This window comes from Myiozetetes cayanensis, unplaced genomic scaffold (assembly GCF_022539395.1).
Source record: "Myiozetetes cayanensis isolate MyiCay16 unplaced genomic scaffold, myiCay2020 scf6-25, whole genome shotgun sequence".
Lineage (NCBI taxonomy): Eukaryota > Metazoa > Chordata > Aves > Passeriformes > Tyrannidae > Myiozetetes > Myiozetetes cayanensis.
This window is the reverse complement of record NW_026087853.1, coordinates 54846713-54867918: the sequence shown is the minus strand read 5'-3', so window position 1 is coordinate 54867918 and position 21206 is coordinate 54846713. Positions and strand designations below refer to the sequence as shown.

The window sequence follows — 21206 nt, the reverse complement described above, 5'->3', positions numbered from 1 at the left end:
TGGCAGGTACACGTGTGTGTCCATGTTCCCCATCTACCTGGGAGGTGTTTGCTCCGCAGGGAAGCACAGCCTCATCCCACGGCGTGCCTGGAATGTCGCTCGTAGCATCCACCTGGCCAGACTCAGATGGGATCACGCCCGAGGTGAGTGCACATGGATATGGGATTGTCGTGCCCCTGCCCCGCAGGAGCTGCTGAGCAGAGATGTGACCGTTAGGGAGTTACTTGCTTTGTTCACTGCAACAAATGCATTCTAATTATTCATGTACTTCTTTAATAATTAAGCTGAGCAGGCACCTTTGCTTGTGGTTGGAGATTTTGGAGGACACTTGGCAGGCCCACAAACCTCCGGTTGGTTGTTTGGCTTTGTTTTTAGCTTCAGGCATAGCCCCTGTGAAGGTCACTTGTCCTGGCTGTTGTTTGCTCTGGCTGAGGGGTCACAGCCCCTGTGAAGGTCACTTGTCCTGGCTGTTGTTCTCTCTGGTTTTGTGCTGGTGGACAAGGATGGTTGTTCAGCTGCTGCTCCAGGAAAGGTCAGATGAACCACGGAGTGACCCAACCCAGCATCACACACACTGTCAGAAGGAGAACACTCTATCCAGAGCTACAGGCAAGTTAATAAGAGAGAAAAATGCAGTGGAAAAGACTTAAGTCTTAGACTGGAGGTTTCTGATGAATCCATGGAAAGCCAAGCAGGAACTGAAACACGATGAGAACAGAAATTACCTGTGATACTCCTGGGAAGGAAAGAACAGGCAGCTCCTTCCATTCCCACAGCAAAATGCTCACTCCTGCTTCCCAGAGTAATACTCAAGTACTGGCAATGGTTTCTGCTCACAGTAAAATGCTGATTTCCTGTTTTCTAGAGCATGGAGACAATTAGTTAATTGAGAAGACAGTCTTAATTGAACCCAGCTCGCTGGTAACACAGCTCGCTCCCAGGGTTTCTTGTGCCCCGCGTTTGGATGCAGCGACGGCATCTCCAAAGTGGCACCTCTGGAGTGCTAAAGCTGCACTTCCAGCACCAAACGAGGCTTTCGGTTGAAAATATTCTTGTTGCTTCATGTCCCTGTCCAGCACGGCTGGTGAGAGCAGCAGAGCTCCTCCTGGACCGAGGACAAGCCTGCTCCAGGGATGGGTGAGCTGGGACACCTGCAGTGGGCTTGGGAGGGGCATGAGGCAGCAGCTGAGCGTCTCCACTGCCCTTATCCAGTAGCTGTCCTTATCCAATCCACTGTGCTTATCCAATAGCCTGTGGCCAGGTATAGTCAAGCCTTGGTCACTGTTGGAATTTTGGCTTTACTGCACCTTGTAAAGGGAAAAAATGTGGAAGAAAATGGGGCAACTGCTTTAAATTGTGGAACTGTAGGTGTGACTCAGCTGCCATGAAAGCTCTCAGGGAGCTTCCCATTGGGCCCTGCTACCTGGGGCAGCTGCACCCCAAGCAGGCAGTGACAGAGTCAGAAAGGCACAGGATAATTGCATGGGAATTGAGTCTGTCTGTGTGCTGAGGAGAAATTCATTGAGCAGTTGCTATTCTTAGTCAAAGGAACACTCAGGACCTCCCTGCAGTACTCTTCTGTTATGTTTCCAAGCAAATTTCCCCCTGGAAAGCAACAATCCCGTACAAAATCATGACTTGGAAGATTGTAATTTGTGCAATATTCCTTTTCTCCTCTCTGAGCCTCAGTGATGAGCGTTGCTTGGTCCCACTGGCCCAGGTTCACCTAAAGGCATGACAGATTTCTTTCCTGTGGCTGGAAATGGTTCCTGGCAGGAATCCTATGGCTTGATAAGGAATTCTGGACACTAGCAATGGTGCCTTTGTAGGACCCTTGTTAAACATGAGTGAAATCAGGTTTTGGATTTAAAATTATCAAGGGCAAGGGGAAAGGAGGTTGCACAGGTAGGTGTCACCTCACGGCCCTGTTAATGCCACCCCAGAAGCCAGAAGATTAGAAATTATTTTTATTATCTGTGCTTACATCAAATGTTAAAAAAGAGGCTGGAAAGCTGCAGTTTCCAGTGGGAAGAGGATCCAAGCTGCATCCAGTTTACTCACCTCTGACACCTTACAACAAGGAGCTGGGGAGCAGCTTCCTTGGGCCTTTTCCTCCTCCTCCCCTCCTCCCCAACAAAGACAGCAGGCCAGGGACAGAAATAGATCTTTAATGAACTATACAAAAAATCACCTGGTGGTTCCTGCTCCCTGGAGGTTCCTCCTCCCCACCAGTCCCAGAGGGCTCAGCAGAAGAGGTGCAAGACTTTGCGGAAGAAGTTCCTGAACTCGGCGTTGAACACGGTGTAAATGATGGGGTTGAGAGCACTGTTGACATAGCCCAGCCAAGTGACAGTGCTGGTGACTTGAGTGGGGATGGCACAGGACTTGCAGAGAGCCCTGGTAATGTGCACCACAAAAAAAGGTGTCCAGCAGAAGAGGAAAGCACCTGCCAGGGCAATAGAGAGAGAAGGTGATGGGCACATTCAGAAGGGTTTAGTTTACAAAGCTCAGGCCAAACAAGACAGAGACAGCTCAGAGTGCTCAGGGAACAGGCAGCAGCTGTGCTGACATGTGGAGCTGGGCCTACATCCAGACAAAAAAATTGGGATGTCTTTCCTGTCACAAACACTGATGAAAAGTCTAGTTAGTCTCACTTTGGCTTCGAATGTGAGATACTGGGAGTCACAGGTTTGCCTTGAAGGAAACCTGGTTATCAGCTACATGCATTCTGTCCTAGGGGTGGTAGTTGTTGGCACTGCTCTGGCACCCTGCATCCACATGGGTTCCTGCCCTGCGTGGGACAAGGTGGCACATTTCCCATCCCACGCAGCCCTCCCTGCGGATACTCACCGACGACGACTGGCAGCACGCGCATGGCCTTGCGCTCCCGGCCGTTGATCTTGGCCCTCTTCCGCCCGTGCCCCGGCTGCGGGTACCTGAGGTGCGGGTAGGACACAGTCTGGATCCCATTGCTCATCCCACAGTCCCCAGGGAGCCCAGTGAGGCTGTAGGGGCTGCACTCCGGCGGCCCCAGACGGCTCTGCTCCCTCTCCAGGAAGGTCGGGGGGTGGTACAGCTTCCTGTTGGCCCCATAGATGCAGCCCCTCAGCTTGGCCTTCCTGGCCTCCTCCCAGCGCTTGAGTCCTTGGAACATGCCGCAGTACAGCACCAGCATGACGGGGCACGGGATGAAGAAGGAGCAGATGGAGGAGTACACGATGTAGTTGTCATCCTCCAGCTGGCACAGGCTGGGGTCCCGGTTTGGGACGTTGTTGAGGCCAAATATGACAGGAGATGCTACAGCAAAGGCGAATATCCAGGTGGTGGATATAAGGATCAACTGCCGCAGGTCGATCTGTCGCCGGTTGTAGTTGAGCGGGACTTGGACGGCGATGAACCTGCCAACACAGCCCCGGGTGAGCCAGGCCTGGTGTGGTGGCGTCACCGCCAGTGAGGGAACCCAGAGGCCCCAGAGCTCCTCCTCACTGTCCTCCCCCCAGTCATTTACTTTACAGAGCCAAGGCATGGGCTACAACCAGAGCGCCCCTGGGGCAGCTCTGCTTCCCCACACAGCTGTGCTTTCAGCGTGGCCACCCCTGATGGGACACAAAGCTTGGGATGGAGGGTGGTAGGGCAGAGCATCCCCCCTTAGGGAAGAGCAGGATCCTCCCGGCGTGGGAGTCTGGCAGGGGTGATTGGAAGCAGCGTGACACCCAGACACAAGCAGAGCAGGCAGGCACTCACCGGTCCACGCTGATCGCGCACAGGTTGAAGATGGACGCCGTGCACAGCATCACGTCCATGGTCATCAGGGCATCGCACAGCACCGTGCTCAGGGACCACACGCCTCCCTGGAACTGGAAAGATCCCGGGGTCAGCAGATGCCTTTAAAGTGACAGGGAACACCTCCGTGCCTGGGCGTCTCAGCCTCTCACGGTTCCTCCTGACAAGCAGCCCAAGACTCCTGCTGTGGCACAATGCTCCCAGCGTGGCAGTGGCACACAGGAGTCAGCCCTGTGCAGGAGCTCACAGCCTGCCCAGGGCTGGCTGGAGAACAGCCCACAGAGCGTCAGCACGGCCAGGTGAGTTGTGCTGGGCAGAGAAATGGAGCCCCCCCCCTCTCCTCACATCCCAGAGCCTCCCCAGCACCACAGTTGCTGCTCAGCATCACTGCCTCGGTCCCTGAGGCAACAAGTGACAGAGCACAAGGTTCCTCTTCAACTTTCAGGTCCCCACTGCTCCAGTGTCCTGTTTGCAGACAATGTGAATGGTTTCCCTTTGTTACACAACTGTTCTGTCCTGGCGGGCAAAGCACAAGTCCAGCCCATGGAGACCAGGGTCAGGCAGGGAGATAGAACCTGTGGCTCTCCCTGCACAGTCCCAGTGCCAGGGCAGAGCAGCAGTGACCAGTCACTGCTCCAAACGACTGGAAGTGTTGACTGCCATGCTTTGTGATTTTCAGCTTAGTCACCTTGGCCAGGGACACAGCTCTGCACAGCCCCTGGCAGAGGACAGGCAGCAGGACAGGCAGCAGGACAGCAATGGCTGATGCTGGTACAGCCAGAGACTACTTGCAGGAGTTTGTTCCAGCCGAGCGCTCATCTCACCCAGGTACAAACCCAGCCTGTTGGTTTAGCATTAAAGCACTTCTTAGGCTGATAGAGAAATAGTCCCCCTGATCCTCTTCCTGTGCCAATGAGCTCCTTCAGCACGGACCTGTCCATGTGCTCACACCTGCACAGGTAACCAGGAGGCTCCCTGGGCTGTTCCCACTACAGCAGCAGGGAATTTTTCCTCCCAGTTTGTAACTGTCAGGAAAACTCCACCATCCTTTGGGTCCCTCTGCAGGGAAAGGCTCAGTTAAGAACCAAACACACTGTACAGATTAAGTGTGATTTTAGCTTGGAAACAAAGCGTTCAGTGGCAAGGGCCCCTTGTCATGCAGAATATCAAACACTCTCTATATGCTCTTATTAAAACATATGATAAATATTACTACAGTATATATTGCTACATGTAATATCTTTAATTTACTATATATGTTTAGCTATAGGTAATGTGCATCATCTAATGTGTATAATTTACTATATATTTTTATCTATAGGAAATGCACTACCTAACAATTTTTATATCTATACATATAAATCCCAGGGACATTTCCCTGTGTATCACCAGTCAGGCAGTGCTGGTGGAGGGTAGCATTGCTGCCCACGTGCAGGGTTCAGGAAGCAGGTATGGATTTGCTCCTGTCCAGCTGCTGAACAGCAGGCTCTGGTTTCATTCATCCCAGCCCAGAGCGGAGCCACGTGGGGAACGCGCTCCACGGAGCAATGGGAAGGTGCCAAACCCCCTGCCAGGAGCAGGGCAGGCAGCTCTGCAGGGATTAATATCAGGCAGTAGTGATGTCAGGCCCAGGATTACGATTAGAGGAGCTGTAAAGCCAAAGGAGACTCTGGAGTAACTGTCTGGCTATTTTTGTACAGCATCTCCTTGAGATACCTCCAGGGGAGGGCTGGAGTGAGACCTGAATGCTTCATTCAGCCTCTTCTCTAGTACAGAGCAGCCACCCCAAACTGAATTTGGAACCTGAATCATCACAAACCAAATTTTTGCCAAGCTTCCTGGGATCCTGACAAGTTCAGTTCATCTTATGAGAGAGAAAATTTGATTTTGGGCTACAGTTTTCCAAACCTGTTTTTGATTTGGGGGAACTAATTGATTCTGAAAAGGACAAGAGCTCTCCGGCTGCAGCACCTTCAGAGGATGTGACATTCAAGTTGGGTACTTGGAAAATGCTACAAACCCTTCCCTGTCTCCACCAATCCCCAAGACTCTGGCTTTGGGAAGGTGCTGGGAGAGAACTTTCCATTACATGGTGTTTATCACCTGCCCACCTCACAAAATGTGCCAGGGACCCCTCAGATGAGAGAGTGACTTTGGATTAGAGGCTTTGCTGGGCCATGTGATTAAGGGGTACCTAATTACAGGAGACTGCAGCAGATTAGCCCATCAAGGTGCACAGTGTAAAGCTTTAGGGATCCCACACAACACAAGCTGCCTTTAGGAAGTGCTGCAGAGCAGCTCCACCTTCAGTGGCTCTTGGGGTTCTCCCCTTTGCTGGAATACAAAGAAGTCATGGAGAAGATTTTATAGGATGGTGCATGGCAGGAGGCAGACTTGGCTTCTCCCACACCCTTGCAGCTGCCTTCCTAGTCAGCCCATTTTGGTATCCATATTCCAGCTCAGCTAATTTGTAAGGAAAAATCTGCCTTCTGAACTGGCCTGATGCCAGAAGAGCTCTTACACCTCCAGTGCTCCCGAGGCCATGAGCCAGGACAGGGCCAAAGGTTCTGGTTGTGTTTCCTCTGATACCGGCTCTGGTCTCCGTCCTGCCACACGTAGGGAACAGCAGGAGCCCGAAAAGGAATTAGGAGATGTCCAGCTGGACTTTGAACAAGCCATGGCTCGAGGGCTGTGGCACCAAGTGAAAGAGGAATAATCCTTGCCAGCGGGCAAAGTCCAACATCAGAGCCAAAGAATTGTCCCCATGCCCCCAAAACACTGACACGGGGCCTTTTGTCATGAGCTGTGACAGCTGCCACATTCCCCAGAAGACACAGCCCAGCCTGCAAGGGGAGAGGGAAGGGAGGGAATGGGACACAAGACAAAGGTGCCTCATGTCTGCTCTAATGTCCTTCCTTGACTTAAATCATTGAGGTCAAGGTTTTTCAGAAATGAGGAGCAAGTCTGATCATCCACCTGAGACATTACGAGGCCTGAAATTCCAAGACACCTCTCCCCCAGTTTCTGATGCCTGAAAATAAACCCCTGGGCACTGATTTATACCTGCTGGCCTGGCTCACCTCCCCAGTGTTTTGTGTGGCTCAGACGTTAGCCAGGTACAGAAAAACATCTATTTCCATTAAAGCTCTAAGATTCCAGGAAAGACTAATCCTGAATCCTGCTGCAAACAGGCTGACGTGCCCGATTCACAGAGAACCACAGGAAATTTGGAGAGGATAAAGGTCTGATCTCTCATTGGAAGAGCTGTATCACAGGCACACATAAGAAAGTGCAAGAAAAGAGCTTTTGATGCCCTGCCACTGGAAGTTTTAGGCAGAGCAGCATCACCCTCAGCAGGAAAACAGCTCCTGTCATTTGTCCTGGCTGCTCCACTGCTGTGCCTGCTGGGAAACACTCATCTTCCCTGACCTGGAGAAGGAGCCAGGTGAACATGCAAATCTGCTAAAACTGTTTCCTCTCTTCCATAATCACTTACACGGATCTTAGTGGCAAAGATGTTTACATAACCAACACCCTCAGCTCCTGCCAGAGGCTTCCTGGCTCAGGCCTGGCTCAGCTCTGGCACTTGGGGATTAGGAGAGAGCTGCTCAGAGGAGCACAGCAGGGACAGGGACAGGCACAGGGACAGGGACAGGTGTGCTCCCTGGCACAGTCCAGCTGGGGAGGTGGTACTGGTACTTGCCCTAATTGGTGGGATGCCTCTGCCTACTGAGGATGGTATAAACTGCTGCTGTGGCTCCTGCCAATGTCACAGAGTCTTTGGGATTCCTGCCATTGTCACAGTCCTTGGGCAGAGGGAGGAAGCAGTTACACACCAGGCCGAGCCTCTGGAGCTATGCAGCTCCCTCCCAAAGCCACCCAGAGCCTGGTGATACCCTGAGTACCTCCACAGCACCTGTAGCTCTGCTTCCTCAGGTAACCCGTTTCAGTGCTACCAAGTCTCCAGGCACACTCTGGTATCTTCTTCTAGCCTCCCTTTACATAAAGGCAGAACTTTGCTCCTCAGGAATTCCTGTGGATGCCTGGGAGTGCCTCAGGCCTCCTCAGCTACAAAAGTATCTGAGAGTGATGAAGAATGTGCGTTTCTGACCAGCAAAATGGAGGTAACAAGGGAAAAGCAAGTCCACCAAAACCAATGACACAGTGGAAAAACAGGGCATGTTATGCTTCTCCACTGGTTCTTCTCATGGTCCCCTGTTGAACCTGTCGCTCCATAATACCTGTTCCAGAGAGGTCACAATGTCCTGCAAAATCCTAGGACCAAGTAGAGACCATCCTAAGCTCTAATCCGCAGCCTGCCTTACCTAAGGATGCTTGGCATGGCGTGGGAGAGAGGGGACATGTTCTCCCACGACTGGGAAAAAGGTCCACACCACCAACTACCACAAGGGTGGGTGGAAACACCTCATATTTTGCCCTGTGGATGCTTTTATCCACTTGAGCAGGCAAGAGCCCCCAGCTGGTACTAAGGGGCAGGTTCCAGGGAGCCCCCTCACCCCCCCAGCAACTGCCCCCATAAGCACAAGGGTTTATCCCTCCCTGGCGGTAAACATTTGTCTCCCTGTTACAGAGAGAACCGCTCAGCCTCAGGAGCTGCTGGCCCGGCCTGGGGCGAACACCCCCGGGCACCTCCACTCGGGGCATCTCCACTGGGTGCGTTTGCGGCTCCGCTCCCCCTGCCTGCCAGCGTCCAGCTTACCCCAACACCCGCCCGCGGCCCCGGAGCGTGACACTCGCAGGTGAGAGCCGCGGTGCTCCGAGCGCCGCACGAGCATCGCGGGGCGCAGGGGCTGTCCCGAGGGCGCTGCCACTCCCGGGCCGGCGGGACGGAGGTGGGGAGCAAGCCCGCAAGGCGGCTCCGACCCTCGGTACTTGGGCTGTCGCCCATCCCACCTTCAGGCTCCGCGGGCGCACAAGCTACAGCCCCCTGCCCCCCCCCGGGGACCCCCGGGCAGCCTCACCTCGGAGTAGACGTAGAGGGGCAGGACGAGGAGGGCGAGCAGCAGGTCGGCCACGGCGAGGCTGACGATGAAGTAGTTGGTGGTGGTCTTGAGCGCCCGCTCGGTGCACACGCTCAGACAGACCAGCCCGTTGCCGCCGACGATGAGGAGGATGAGGAGGATGCCGAGCACCAGCGCGGCGATGCTGTGGCCGGCAGCGGGCGGGGGTCCGGCCGTGCCGTTGCCCATGGCCCCGCGGCGCTGCCCCCGCAGCCCGGGGAGCCGGGCCGGCCGCCGGGAGTGCCCGCCGAGCCGCGGGAGGAGCCTCCGCCGCCGCCCCGCCCGGCCCGGCCCGGCCCCGCGGGGACAACTGGGTCACCAAGCGGCTTAGGGGGCGCCGGGGGAGGGGGGCAGGCTCCCGGTGTCCCGGCTCCCCGTGTCCCGGTGTCCCCGCCGCGCCCCCGGGAGCTGTCACTGTGGTCTCACAGGGTGGTGTTCTCTGAAGCACCGTGAGAGGAAAGACTTGGAGTTATTACAGGTTGGGCAGGTAACTGGGAAATTTTATGCCAAGGTATGTGCAGAATCTGGTAATGTTTAGGTGTCCCTGACTGAGCGTCCAGGGAGTTCGTAGCTAAATGTGAAGATACTGCCAAGACAGGATCCTGTGAGCATCTTGGAGCACAGAGTGAGGATTCACAGTGGTGTTGATGAGCTGGAAAAACTGGCAAATGCAGGATGCAACTCCAAAGGAATTTTGCACCTTACCTGTGCTTGGGCTGTAATAATCAACTGCAGAAATGCAGGATTGAGGAAGAAAACAGACAGGCAGCAAGTGTGGGAGCAAAGGGAGGGTGGCAGCTGAACACAAGGGCTGGGGTGTCTTATTGCTGAAAATGAGAGGGAAATGCTGTTTGAGGGGTACCTGTGCACCCGCAGGGTCAGGCAGGAAGGACAGGGGAGCTGTGACCCCTCATTTCTAGCCCAGATTGCTTGGGAGATGTGGGACCTGATCCAGGCTCTGTGGGCATCTGTCCAGCTGTGCCAGCAAGCCTCAGCTCAGATGTTAATGCCAGGAAAGCATTCACATCAGCCTGGGCTTTGTGGAAGGCACTGGGGAGAGAAGGCATAGCAAGAAAGGGACATTTACACTCCATGGAAGGGGGACATTATATTATTGGAAGCTTTTTATAAGACAAGGAGTTTCTAAGATGTGTTTATAGGCTGTAGCTCTCAGAGTTTCATCCAAAATTTTGAGTCTTGTGGGAGAAATCCTATCTCCAACCATCACCCTTGTTCCCCCCAGTTCCCTACCCTTTTTGGCAAAGGCCATGGTTGCCCTCAGCATGTGCAGCACAGAAAGGCCAGAGCCCAGGACTCAGCCATGGGACACAGATCCAGCTACTTCCCTTGGAGTGGATTAACAGCAGCTGATCCACACAGTCTGTTCTGCCCAACAGCCACAGCTCCACAATTCCATACAGGAGGAGGAGAAAATCCCCTTGGTTTAAGCACTTTACTGACAGTTTGGCTTGCCAAATTCTGTCTCCAGAGGTGGCTTCCACCTCTGTTCTAAAGCCAGCAAGAATGCCATTCTTTAGTAGCTACAGAGCTGTATCACCCCTCTCTCCCATCCCAGTGTAGGTTTGCCATCCTCACACTGATCCCAATAGCCATGGATTTGTCTGTTCATCTCCCTCTTCCAGTGTGCAGAGAGAGAAGACACTTCCACCTGCTCTGAGTGTGCCCAGAACTCCCAGCAGCCCTGGAGTGGGTACTCACGTGCCTGTCTCTGCGTTCCTTCGGGAATGGTTTGTCTTGGGCTCGGGTGGGCACAAGTGTGGCTGCACATCCCTCGGGTCAGGAGCTCGTTTGTGGGGATTCATCTACAGGGAAGTTCAGACAAGGCAGGTGGTTTCCATCACCTGGTCACAGCTTTTCCCATCCGTGGTTGGTCCCTAAAATCTGACTCCTGGCACAGCCTCCCCTCAGCAAGGAGCTGGGACAGCAGAACTACTTTCATTAGAGCCCTTTTCACTCTGAGAAATCAACTCAAATTAGTTCAAGGAGGCTCTGAAGTGCATTGGTGAAACTGTGTGGACAGAATACTGTTAATTTATTTATGTTTGAACTCCCTGAGCAACCAAGAGAGCAGGATCGAAATGTGACTGCCATCCTGCCTTCCCACAGGGATTAATGCCATTTATCTAATCCCCTTCAACAGTTAATTTACATCCATTATCTCGATTTTTCTTGTGGGTTAGTGCGGAATGACTCTTGATTCTCAGTATGGAAACCCATATTCCAGACTAACAGGGCCTTAATCCTAGACTAGTTTAATCCTGGCGTGGATTAAACTAATGTGAAATAAGGCTTTTGACTTCCAAAAACGAGCAGCCATGCAAAGCACTAATTAGGACAATGCTTCCATGGCAAACAGGCTGCAGGCATTAGACACAATTCCTTTCTTGGGTCAGAGCTACCCTCCTTGCAGAGGAGAAGGAAGGTCTGTCACACATCAGCATATTGATAGGGGTTGTCACTGCAAGGAAAAACAGGAGGCAGAGGACAGAGTCACCCTCGTGGGTCACCCTCAAGGCCAAGTGAGGACTGGGAATGGTTAGAGCACCTTTGGAAGATGAGCAGTGTGGCTTGTGGCTGTGGTGGAGCTGGTCCCCTGCCAGGGAACCTGGAGGGGTCCCCCAGAGACTCCCCCAGGATGAATTAATTGAGGATTTGATTCCCAGCCAGTTCAAAGGATCAGGAAGGTTGCAAAGTGAGGCACCTGTCAGAGTCTCCAAAAAGAGATGGAACTTTTATCAACGTATTTTCTCACATCTGAGACACTGAATGTTTAAATAGAACATGGGAACAATGTGGCTGCCAAAGTTTCAGCACAGATGTGCCAAACTGGCTGATGAATAGTGCCCTGATAGCCCAGAGCAGCATTCCCGGCTGTCTTCAGGTCCAGGACAAAGGGAGGAAAACAAGGAGCTCTTAAGGCCAATCTTGTTCCTTTTATTTGCCATATTGACAAGAGCAATTCTGTGTGGGAGTCTCATCGGCAGCAAAGCCGCCCAGCTCTCCAATCTCCTGTAATGCATTTCCCAGAAAAGAGGCAGGGGCAGCATCCTGGCCCTGGGTGAAGTTCTGCAGGAAAGGGAGGAGGATGGCACAGCTCTCCGGGCTCTCCAGCCTGCCCAGGCTCTCCCAGTGCCCCCACAAGAAGCTGCAGGGATTTATGTACACACTGAATGGATCTTTTGACATTTACCTTTCTGATAAGTTATGATAAATCCCTGTAAGATGTGAAAACTAATGCTTGTGGTTAGCTGGGGGGATGAAACTATGGAGAAAATGCCTGGATTTTCCATCTCTGCTTGGAGTCAGAACTAGATGTTTTTGTGGATGCCACGTTTCAGCTTAACTCCTGATCTCACACAAGGGTAACCTGGGGAAATACGAGAGATACAGGGGTTTGTGGCACAAGGCAGAGCAAATAACAGAGTTCCAAAGCCCCTACTGGTTTTAAAACATCAGTGAGCTTATTTAAGTCACTTGTCAGGGAAAACCTCCTGGGCAGGGGTAGAAGTGGAAGGTAACAGAGGCAGGGAAAGGCAACACAGGCAGGGAAAGGCATGCCTGGGAGCAGCAAGCACCTGGAAATGCAACTCCCTCCACCCTGCCCTTGACAAAGCCTGTTCCTGTTCCCCTGGAAGGGCTGTCCTTTCAGAAAAAGCCCGTTCCTGCTGCCCTGGAAGTCCTTGCAGGTCCCTGACAAAGCCCAGGGGAGATGCAGTGGAAGCAGCCCCAGCAGCTGTGCCAGGAGCTGCAGCGCTCAGTGCTGGCACGGCACACCTGGAACAGCTGGGCCGCCGTGCTTCTCATTCCAGTGAATTCCCTGGAGTGCTTCCTCCTCTCCCCAGGCACAGCCAACAGCTGGAGGCCGGGACTGCACCCTCGATGACACTTGGAGCTGTGACAGGGCCAGAACACATGGGGCAGTCCCTGTGAGCAAGGCCAGGGCAGCTGCCAGCTGGGCCGGGAGCAGAGCTGGGCCAGGAGGGCAAGGGTGGCCCGAGCAGCCCTGGGAGGAAATCACCCAGTGCTGTCCCACCTGTCCCTGCAGTGGGATGTGTTGTTCCTGCCCTGCAGCCACCCTGGGCACACTGCCTGGGGGCAGGCAGGGTGCTCCTGCTTGGGCAGTGCTCAGGGAGCTTGGGAGGGAGTTCCATAGGGTGCAAAGGTCAGCAAGTGATTGATGGGGGCAGCAGCTCATCTTTAAAAGGCTCTTTGGTCTTCTGTCCTTGGCACAACGGTGCCAGCCATGGAGGTAACCAGAGTGTCCAGCACCTTCCCTCCCGACTTCAGAGCAAGTGGGCACACCTCCAGGTGTGTCCCATGACCACACAGGGCTGTGGTTTTCCTCTGCCTTCTCCCAAGCCCACCTGCAGCTGCCCTGCTCACCCCTTCCTGCCATCCCGCTCTTGCCCCTTGCAGCCAAAATCACAAAATCAGGTGGTAAAGATTAAAATCACTCCTGAAAGCATCCTGTGCAAGAAAGGAGCATTTAGAAGGCTAAATCCTCCAATCCCCTTATTCCAATTAGGGTCCTTTCTCTTACAGACCTGGGAGTGATGCAAGGAGATGACTCCAAGCTGCTCCGAGCTGGGAGCAGCGTCACCGTCAGCTCAGGGCCTGGGCAGGGCTCACCTGCAGACACACAGAGACAAGCCCATACCCACATGGCCTGACACAGGTATGGCAAGGAGGGGGAAAGCGAATGGGGGAGGTAGAAGTTCCTGAACACCCCCTAAGCTGATTAGAGGGTATTTTACGCAGGAAGGGTTTAGCTGTGCAGCTCCTTGTACCATCTGACCTCAATAAGCTCCCCTGCCATGGGCTGGGGCTGCCACTGGGTGGGGCGCAGCCTGTGCTGGGCTCCTCGAAGGTTGGCTGTCCCTGGACAGCTTCCTCAGGACTGGGGACACCACTGCTGGGCGTGTGGGGGATGAGGTGGTCCCTCCCCAGCCTCCTCAGCCTGGCTTGGCCCTTGTGCTCTTTGCCATTCCAAAGCCACAGACCTCAGAGAGCCATGTACAGCATTTGGGGATGTGGTGGCTCCATGAAGAAGAGCAGCTCCAGCAGATCCTGGAGCCTGGACTGTGGATAGGCTGGCAAGGATTGGACAAACCTTGTAAGGGCTGCCCTGGATAAACAGCAGCCCCAAAGGCTGGGTGGGTTTTCCTAGTCCGAGGCAGGAGCAACAATATCCATGTGACAATAGCAACATTTATCCAGCCTCTTCCTAAGGCTCTCTGGAGGGGGACTCTGAGTGCAGCCACAGTGCTCCTCCAGTCAGAAGTCTTTTTTGGATCTTCTATTTCTTAGGGGTGTGAATGGGAATTTCATCCTTTCAGAACTTGGACTGACCCTGCAGAACTCCGACTGCTGGTTTTGGAGAGTCTGCCTGCATCCTCCCTGTGGTGTGGGTCAGGGTATGGAGCTTTGTGATGGATCCCTGTCTTTTCCAAAATGCAGTTTCCTGTCTTTACCTCCACCACAGAGAAAGGCCAGACTCATGTGCTCTCTTAAATGTTGCCAAATCTGGGACTAAAACATTTAACGTGGTCCTGAGACACTGTAGGTTTGGTGACCCCTCCCACCATAAAGAGGAGGAAAAAGGCCTTCCTCAGTTCCACTCCCAGCTTAGACACCTTTGGGACAGGTCACCTTGGGAGCAGGAACCAGGGCCTGGGTGTTGAAGGGGGGTGGCCCCTCTGTTTCGTAATGTCTGCTCTCTGCTGCTCACGAGGGTGTCCCCAGCCATCAGCGTGGTGCTGGGAATAGCCCTGGCACCTGGCAGCTGGATTTACTTAATGCATGCCACCACAGGGCTGTGCACCCTGTGCAGGTCAGCTGCTGTCACCCCAAGCAGAGGTGACTGCACAAAGATCCCGGTGGCTTTGCAGCTGGCAGTGTCCCCAGGCAGCTCAGGGATGGCCCCATAGCTCACACATCCTTTCTCCAGCCTGCCCCGGAGCGTCTCTCCCTGCCCTCTCCAAGGAATGTGGGTGCACACTCAGCACTCCTCACTCTGCTGCAGCCCTGTGTTCTGTCCCAGGGGTGGGAGGTGGCCGGGTCAGTGCAGCCCTGACTTCCTGAGGCTGCAGGTGGACTAGGTGCAGGAGCAGGGACCACGGGAGGCCAGCAATTCCATGTATCATTCCTAGAGCCAATGCTGAGGAGCTTTTCCCTGCAGTGATACTGCAGACATGGTGGGTTAGATTCCATGGGGGATTCAATCCTGCTTTGGACCTGCTGGATGCAGGCGAGGGGAATCTCTACTCCCACTAGGAATGTTCCCACAAATGGAGAATGGGAGCATCAAGGTGCAGATTCCCAAAGCTCTGATCAGCTGATATTACTGAACAGGATCCTTTATCACTCCTGTTCCCAGAACATCTCCTGAGGAGCGTTTGATGCCAATTCTGGTTAAGGAAAATCAGATGTTGTTTCAGGACTGGGGATTTGGTTTGGGCTCTGGTTTGTTCATGTATAAATTTCAGCTTGCAAATGCTTTTGAGTTCCCTTCATGGCCCTGAATTTCCTCATCAGAGTCTCAGAACCTGCATTTGAGTTGGAGCCTGTGGTTGGTACCTGCATTAATTGCAGCAGTGCTGGGCATGGCTACACGGCTTTCTACCCCACCGCCTTTTCACTCTGCCAGCGCTGCTGGAGGCAAACCCCATTTTTTGTGCAAAGTAGGTAAATCAGGTTACTTACAGCATGTTCTTCCAATTCCCCAGAAGCTTTTACTGTCCTGTTGTTCACCCTCTGCTGCCATCGTGGGGCCACTTTGTCATTCCAACCTCTTCTCTGTCCTCTCATCCAGATCCTAGAGCCCCTGGTGGTCTAGGGGTAAAGGTGCCGCGCTATCACCGCGGAGACCCGGGTTCGATTCCCGGGCAGGTGGGGCTCGTTAGCCCTTAAGGCAACCCACCTACGTCCTAAGGACCTCGCTGCCACCGTCCAAGCTCGCTTGGCCCCGGCAGATGAACCTTAGGATTAAAGGGTGGGCTCAGTTCCGCGCACACTGTGTCTCACCTAAAAAATCCAATGTGCAGGCTGGAAGGAGTAAAGACCTTCCCCGGATCTTTGCTCGCGAAGACTGGCCATTATTATTTATTATTATTACATCCAGATCCTCGTGGCAAACTGAGGTTCTCCAGAGCTCGGGGACATTTCAGACCCACTGAGGTTATTTGCAAAGGAAGGGAAATCACATCAGTAATTTTTAGCTCCCTACATGTTTTTCAGGCTTTATAAACCTTCTTTCTTCCTTGCCTTGCTCCTCCATGGTCTTTCTCAGTTGTGGGTGTTTGGCAACACCAGGAGCCCAGGTTGAAGCTGCCACCACCATTTGCATGTCACCTTTACTTGCAGTATTTGAGACCAACCAGCTCCAACCCCCAGCAATGGCTGGGAATGTATTCAGGATGTTTTCCATGTGTTTATGTGTACTGCTCTTTTAGAAGCTGTAACAGTCTGTTCTCAGCACACCTTCCCCAGGTGAAACCACAGCTCAAAAGGTGGTGTCCCCTCATGCAGAAGTCAGCCCTGATCCTACTGAGCAGACAGTATTTACCCTATAAAAGTGACATGTCGTTCAACCAAATCACTGGGGCACACATGGACCAACAGATCCTGGCAATTGCAAACACAGCCCAAGCCAGGATTAAAAGAGAAGAACAGAAGATTAAGCTCCTATCAAGAGGTAATTAAAGCTGGGAGATAATGATGACAATCACAGAGAATCAATGGGTACAGGGATGTTTGCCCAACAAATGACTGTCATTAGAGACAAGCAGGAATTATTATCCATCAGCAGAAATAGTCCATCGAATTGCTGTGAATGACCCCGTCAGTAATTAAAGGGGCATTCCAGCCCCTCTGCATTGTTTGCTGTTAATCATGATTGCTCATATTCATGGCTTTACCCAAATAATTGCTCCTGATAAGGGCAGCACATTTATAGGGGTCCATGAGAGGAGTGGGCCAGTGGAGCACCAGCGGCGAGCCACGAGCGACCAGTTGGTGAGTCCTGCTGGGCTTCTGCCCTCTTTCAGTTTTGGGTGGTGGATTTCACACCTCTGGGGCAAAAGTTATGTCCAGAAAGAGACAAGTTTTTGGAGAGGAGGGAAGCTCTGGAGCCAGGGATGGGGTTTAAAATGGACTCTTAAATAGGTACTCCCAGAGAAATGCCAGCCCAGGGATAGCACAAGGAAGGCCAAAATGCCAAGGTGAGATCCTGGGGATCAAAGCACTGTGTGGCAGGTACTGGACAGACGGAAGGACAGGCTCAGGGTTCAGGTTCCCCTTCCCCAAGGGTGTTGAGCTCTGGGTTTGGTGGCTGTTCTCAGCTCCTCTGCAGGACTGTGGAGTCTGCCTAGTTTGGACTCCAATAAGAGAGTGACCTTGGAAATGTCCTTGGTTTACTATTCCATCCCCTCAAAGCTGAATCAGGCAGGAAAACACAAGTGTGAGATGAAGCTTGTGGCTCCTTCATCCTCTCACCTGTTTGTTCTGCAGCTGCCATTAAATATTTGTGCTGTGGTTTACACTGAATGAATTTCTGGATAGATCCCCCTTCTTGTCTTTCCTTCTCGTACCTCTTCTCATCTTGCAGCACCTCCAGAGCAGCAAACAGTCCCAGGAGGGTGGCTGGACAGTGTTCAGGAATCTCTGACAGTCCTTTCACATTCTTTGTACTGTCTAGTTTCAGAATAAAGTAAAAACCAAGTGGGAGGACTTTGGTTTGGGATTAGTGCTGTGTGAGAGACTGCAGGACAGTGAGGAAGGCTGGTTTCTTTGCAGGAGGAAGGCAGGTGTGTTCTGTATTCCGGATACGGCTCCTGCGTGATCCCTGGGGAAAGGTGAGCACCCTCCTGCAGGCACACCCCCCCCTCTGCAGCCACAGGGCAGAGCCTGGCTTGGGATGAACAACATGTACTTTTCTTTTTATTTCAGTAAGAAAACAAACTAGGGGGGTCTGCAGTGACTGGAAATGTGTGTTATTTCTTTTTCCTTCTTGAAAGAGGAGAGGATAGGCAGCTATGGGCACACACATGAGCCCTTCCCTTCCCCTATGTGTGGATGGATTTTATTGGGCACATGACATTTTTTTCCCAGGTATCTCCAGCTGTTTATCTCTGCTGGCAGGAATTCCTGCCCACTTTAATGACCGTGGTGGTATTTCTACAGCCCTGTCCCTGTGAACTGCTCCAGACACACCCCAAGGGCACTTGTCCTGATGCTCACAGAACCTTGTGCTTTCAGGAGAGGACATGGTTTCCATGATGACAGCTCTGTGGCAGGTCATTATTCCCATGATTGTGCTGTCCCACTTCTCAGCATCTCTGCCATCCCGGGAGAGGTGAGCATTCCCTGGGACTCTGCCTCCTTTTTCTCCCTGGTTTTTGTTCCAAGAGCCTGCTGGCTGTAAACCCAGCCTTTTATCTGCCTTCCTGAACTTGCTTCTGCTTGGCTGTGGATTTTGGCTTCCCTACATTTATTTAGTTAAATGAGTGCAAATGTTGTAAAGATTTTTTTCTTGCTTAAGAATGGGAATGTTGATTTAACTTAATGCAAAAGGAAAATCATGACCCCAAACAGATCAAAGTAAGCTAAAAAGTCGCTTTTGAGTCTGTTTTCCTGCTGTGTAGTTACACAGCCTGATAGAGGTGGAAGTTTGTTTCCAATAGCCTGGCCCCATGGAAACATAGCCAGAAATAGCCAACACTGTAAGTTCACCAAGTTCACCAAAGGAGTCACTGGCAAGGGCTGGGCTTTGTCACCACTGCCGTTATCTACCTGTTCCTCAGGCTTGTGTCTCTGGCTGTGTCTTATTACTTCTCCAGCCTCTTGCCCTACTCTTTTGTGCTGAACCAGCACTAACCTCACATTTCCACATTCTTGTGGCAAGGTGATTACATCACTAAAAGCAAGTGCAGCTCGTTTTTCTGTGTGACGGTTAACAAAGATATTTTTTAGACTCCCGTGAGTTTTTCCCTTTTTTTGGTGAAACTTCGCCAAAGTGGCACAAATTCTTGCCTCTGTGTGTTTGGTACCCTGTTTCCTTGAGGGAGTAGTGTTTAATGCCTGCTCTTGTCTGGTTTGAAGCCTCCCTTCCCTCTCCCCCCAGGATGGAGCGACACGCCGATGGGCTGTTCCACAGCGAGCTCAGCAAGATGAACGGCAATGCCTACGTGAGGCAGCTGGTCAAGCACCTGGTGGGGCTCAAGGACAGGTGAGCACCGGCCAAGCCCACCCCAGGGGCAAGGCAGCCTCCAGGGGAGAGGGATCCCAGCCCTGAGGGGCTGCCCGGGGCTGAGCAGCCGCTGTCCCCGTGTCCCTGGCCCAGGTCCCAGCGACACTCAGATGGGCTGTTCACCAGCGAGTACAGCAAGATGAGAGGGAATGCCCAGGTGCAGAAGTTCATCCAAAACCTAATGGGCCGCAAGCGCAGGTGAGGGGAAACCTCGGGGAGCCACCGCGCCCCCCCGGCTGTCCCTGCCACCCTGGGCCACCAGCCCCCTCTGAACCACATCTGTGGCACAGCAGCATCAGGCACAGGGCACGTGCTGCTCCACAGCTGTGGTGCTTACACTGATGTGGTTTGGCCTGTTTAATTATTATTAATTTTCTTTATCTAAACCAGCTCTCCTGGCCCGGTCAACACAGATATGCAGGAGAGAGAGGGAGAGGACAGCCCTAAGGAACTTTGCTTTCTCTGGCTGTACCAGAGCTTTCTGAACACCAGGTAGGTGGCCCTGAGCCCCACAGTACTGAAGCCAAAAAGGACTTTTATAAATGGCCCTAGAAAAGGCAGTTATTAAAAATTATAAGACCTATGGAAATGATATAATGTCTTTTCCTAATCATAGAGTTGTTATCCTGGACTGACGCAATTACTCATCCCATTAGGAAACCCAGCCTAACAGTTAAAATGGAAACAAAACCTTTACTACCCTGTCAAACACAGACCTGAGGATGGGCTGTCCTAGCACCTGGATATTGTCTTTTCCTATTGACCAACCACTTCCACTTAGACATCTCACTCTCAAATCCCTAAAATGATGAGGAATAAGCTTGGCCCTTAGTACCTCTTGACGACAGTGGGGATGAAACCCCCCCTGTGCCCTTGTGGGGTGCCCGGCTGCAGGCAGTCATGGTCCCTCTGTCCTTGAATTTCCCACGGTGGCTTTGTCACACCTCCTGCAGCTCAGGCCCCCAGGAATAAGGAACTCTCCCTCACTTTTGCCTCCCTGCAGCCACTCGGACAGAGATGCCCAGGAAGCTGCTGCTGTCACCAGCCAGTACCTTTGCCCCATCTCTAAGCTGCTGGTTGCAGACATGAAGGAAGATACAGATGGCTCTGACTGAAGGTGAAGGCAAAAAACCAGCCAAGGAGACGGCTTTGCATGTGTATGGCCTTGACAATAAACAGGGAAGCTCCTGAATTTACTTAGGAAAAACTCTTGAGATTGGCAAATAAATAAAAATACTCCTGAAAAGCAGCCAAACACCGATGAAACCTCTTAGATTGCCCAAAGTGAAATGTGTGTGGGTGTGAACTGCTGTCAGTAGATGGAGCCTGGGTGAAGCACATCCCTTCCACTGCATGTTGGCATCTGGCTGCCTGCTGCTGGTCCCAAATAAAGATTGGTTAGCTGTGCCTGTGCCTTGGTTCCTCTTTGGGAAACTGGAAGAAGGGTGGTAGCCTTACCCTTGGAATGCAGGATCCCCCCACATGAGGCACGCTGGGAGTGCCCACAGTCCAGCTGTGCACAGAGTCAGAATCCATGGAGCAGGAACTCAGCCAGGTGTCAGATTCTGTGGCAAAGAAATGTTCTGAGAGCTACACAACAGAGATACTCACTGTAAATGTTGTTTCCACTCCATTCTGCCCCTGGGTTTGCTGGCCCAGCTTTCTCAGAGCCACTAAAGACAGAGTTCCACATGGAGGAATTTGTTCCCACCGCTTAATGAGGTTTACACGCTGTTGACACGCAGATTCCCTCCTCTGATAGAACAGCCACTCCAGCTTTCCTGTAAAACCAACAGATTCTGGAGAGCAGCTTTAAAAGAAGGATCTTCAGCTGCAGTCCTGTGCTGAGCACAGCCCTGCTCAGCCCACGCTGCTCCAGCACTTTTCACCACCTGTAATGTACCTGACATCTGCAAAGGAGCCCTTCCCACTCCAGAGCTCACCTGAGCACCATTCCCTTACTGAGGGGCCAAACAAACCTGGCAATTGTTTATTTTGGTCCATAGGAAGTCTCTGCTAGGAAAGATTCCTTTTGGAAGGAGTGTTGACAGCCTGGATTTCACTGAGCCACTAACAGCCACTTGGCTGAGGTGCAGAAGATGAGAACCTTCTGAAATCAGCTGGCAATTTAAAAG

The 21206-nt window shown here is 52.6% G+C and overlaps 2 protein-coding genes across 4 annotated transcripts; one reads left to right on the top strand and one right to left on the bottom strand.

Annotated features, from left to right (window-relative positions):
* Positions 1-8: 8 nt before the first annotated feature.
* Positions 9-21187, top strand: LOC126650988 (uncharacterized). 3 transcript variants are annotated; one of them, XM_050336424.1, is made up of 7 exons: positions 15735-16838; positions 17619-17677; positions 18081-18177; positions 18946-19050; positions 19165-19269; positions 19462-19563; positions 20075-20398. In XM_050336424.1, exons 3-7 carry the CDS (start codon positions 18089-18091, stop codon positions 20184-20186), a joined length of 513 nt encoding a protein of 170 aa, XP_050192381.1. In that variant the 5' UTR covers positions 15735-16838; positions 17619-17677; positions 18081-18088; the 3' UTR covers positions 20187-20398. The 3 variants fall into 3 exon arrangements, with proteins under 3 accessions (XP_050192380.1, XP_050192379.1, XP_050192381.1); XM_050336423.1 differs by lacking the exons at positions 15735-16838; positions 17619-17677; positions 18081-18177; positions 19165-19269 and adding exons at positions 9-143; positions 8375-8543; positions 21078-21187 and having other exon boundaries at positions 20075-20188; XM_050336422.1 differs by lacking the exons at positions 15735-16838; positions 17619-17677; positions 18081-18177; positions 19165-19269 and adding exons at positions 9-143; positions 8375-8543.
* Positions 2063-9064, bottom strand: DRD4 (dopamine receptor D4). The gene is made up of 4 exons (XM_050336414.1): positions 8766-9064; positions 3745-3857; positions 2851-3398; positions 2063-2446 (listed from the first exon to the last, which is right to left on the bottom strand). Exons 1-4 carry the CDS (start codon positions 8991-8993, stop codon positions 2244-2246), a joined length of 1092 nt encoding a protein of 363 aa, XP_050192371.1. The 5' UTR covers positions 8994-9064; the 3' UTR covers positions 2063-2243.
* Positions 21188-21206: the final 19 nt, after the last annotated feature.

Excerpts from the sequence above, each read along its gene's own strand:
- LOC126650988 (XM_050336423.1), top strand. The coding sequence starts at position 23 with ATGTTCCCCATCTACCTGGGAGGTGTTTGCTCCGCAGGGAAGCACAGC. Across the intron at positions 144-8,374 it reads CAGATGGGATCACGCCCGAG|AGAGAACCGCTCAGCCTCAG; the intron begins GTGAGTGCACAT and ends TCCCTGTTACAG. Across the intron at positions 8,544-18,945 it reads CCGGAGCGTGACACTCGCAG|GATGGAGCGACACGCCGATG; the intron begins GTGAGAGCCGCG and ends CTCTCCCCCCAG.
- DRD4 (XM_050336414.1), bottom strand. The coding sequence starts at position 8,993 with ATGGGCAACGGCACGGCCGGACCCCCGCCCGCTGCCGGCCACAGCATC. Across the intron at positions 3,858-8,765 it reads CCCTCTACGTCTACTCCGAG|TTCCAGGGAGGCGTGTGGTC; the intron begins GTGAGGCTGCCC and ends GGATCTTTCCAG. Across the intron at positions 3,399-3,744 it reads TGCGCGATCAGCGTGGACCG|GTTCATCGCCGTCCAAGTCC; the intron begins GTGAGTGCCTGC and ends CTGTGTTGGCAG.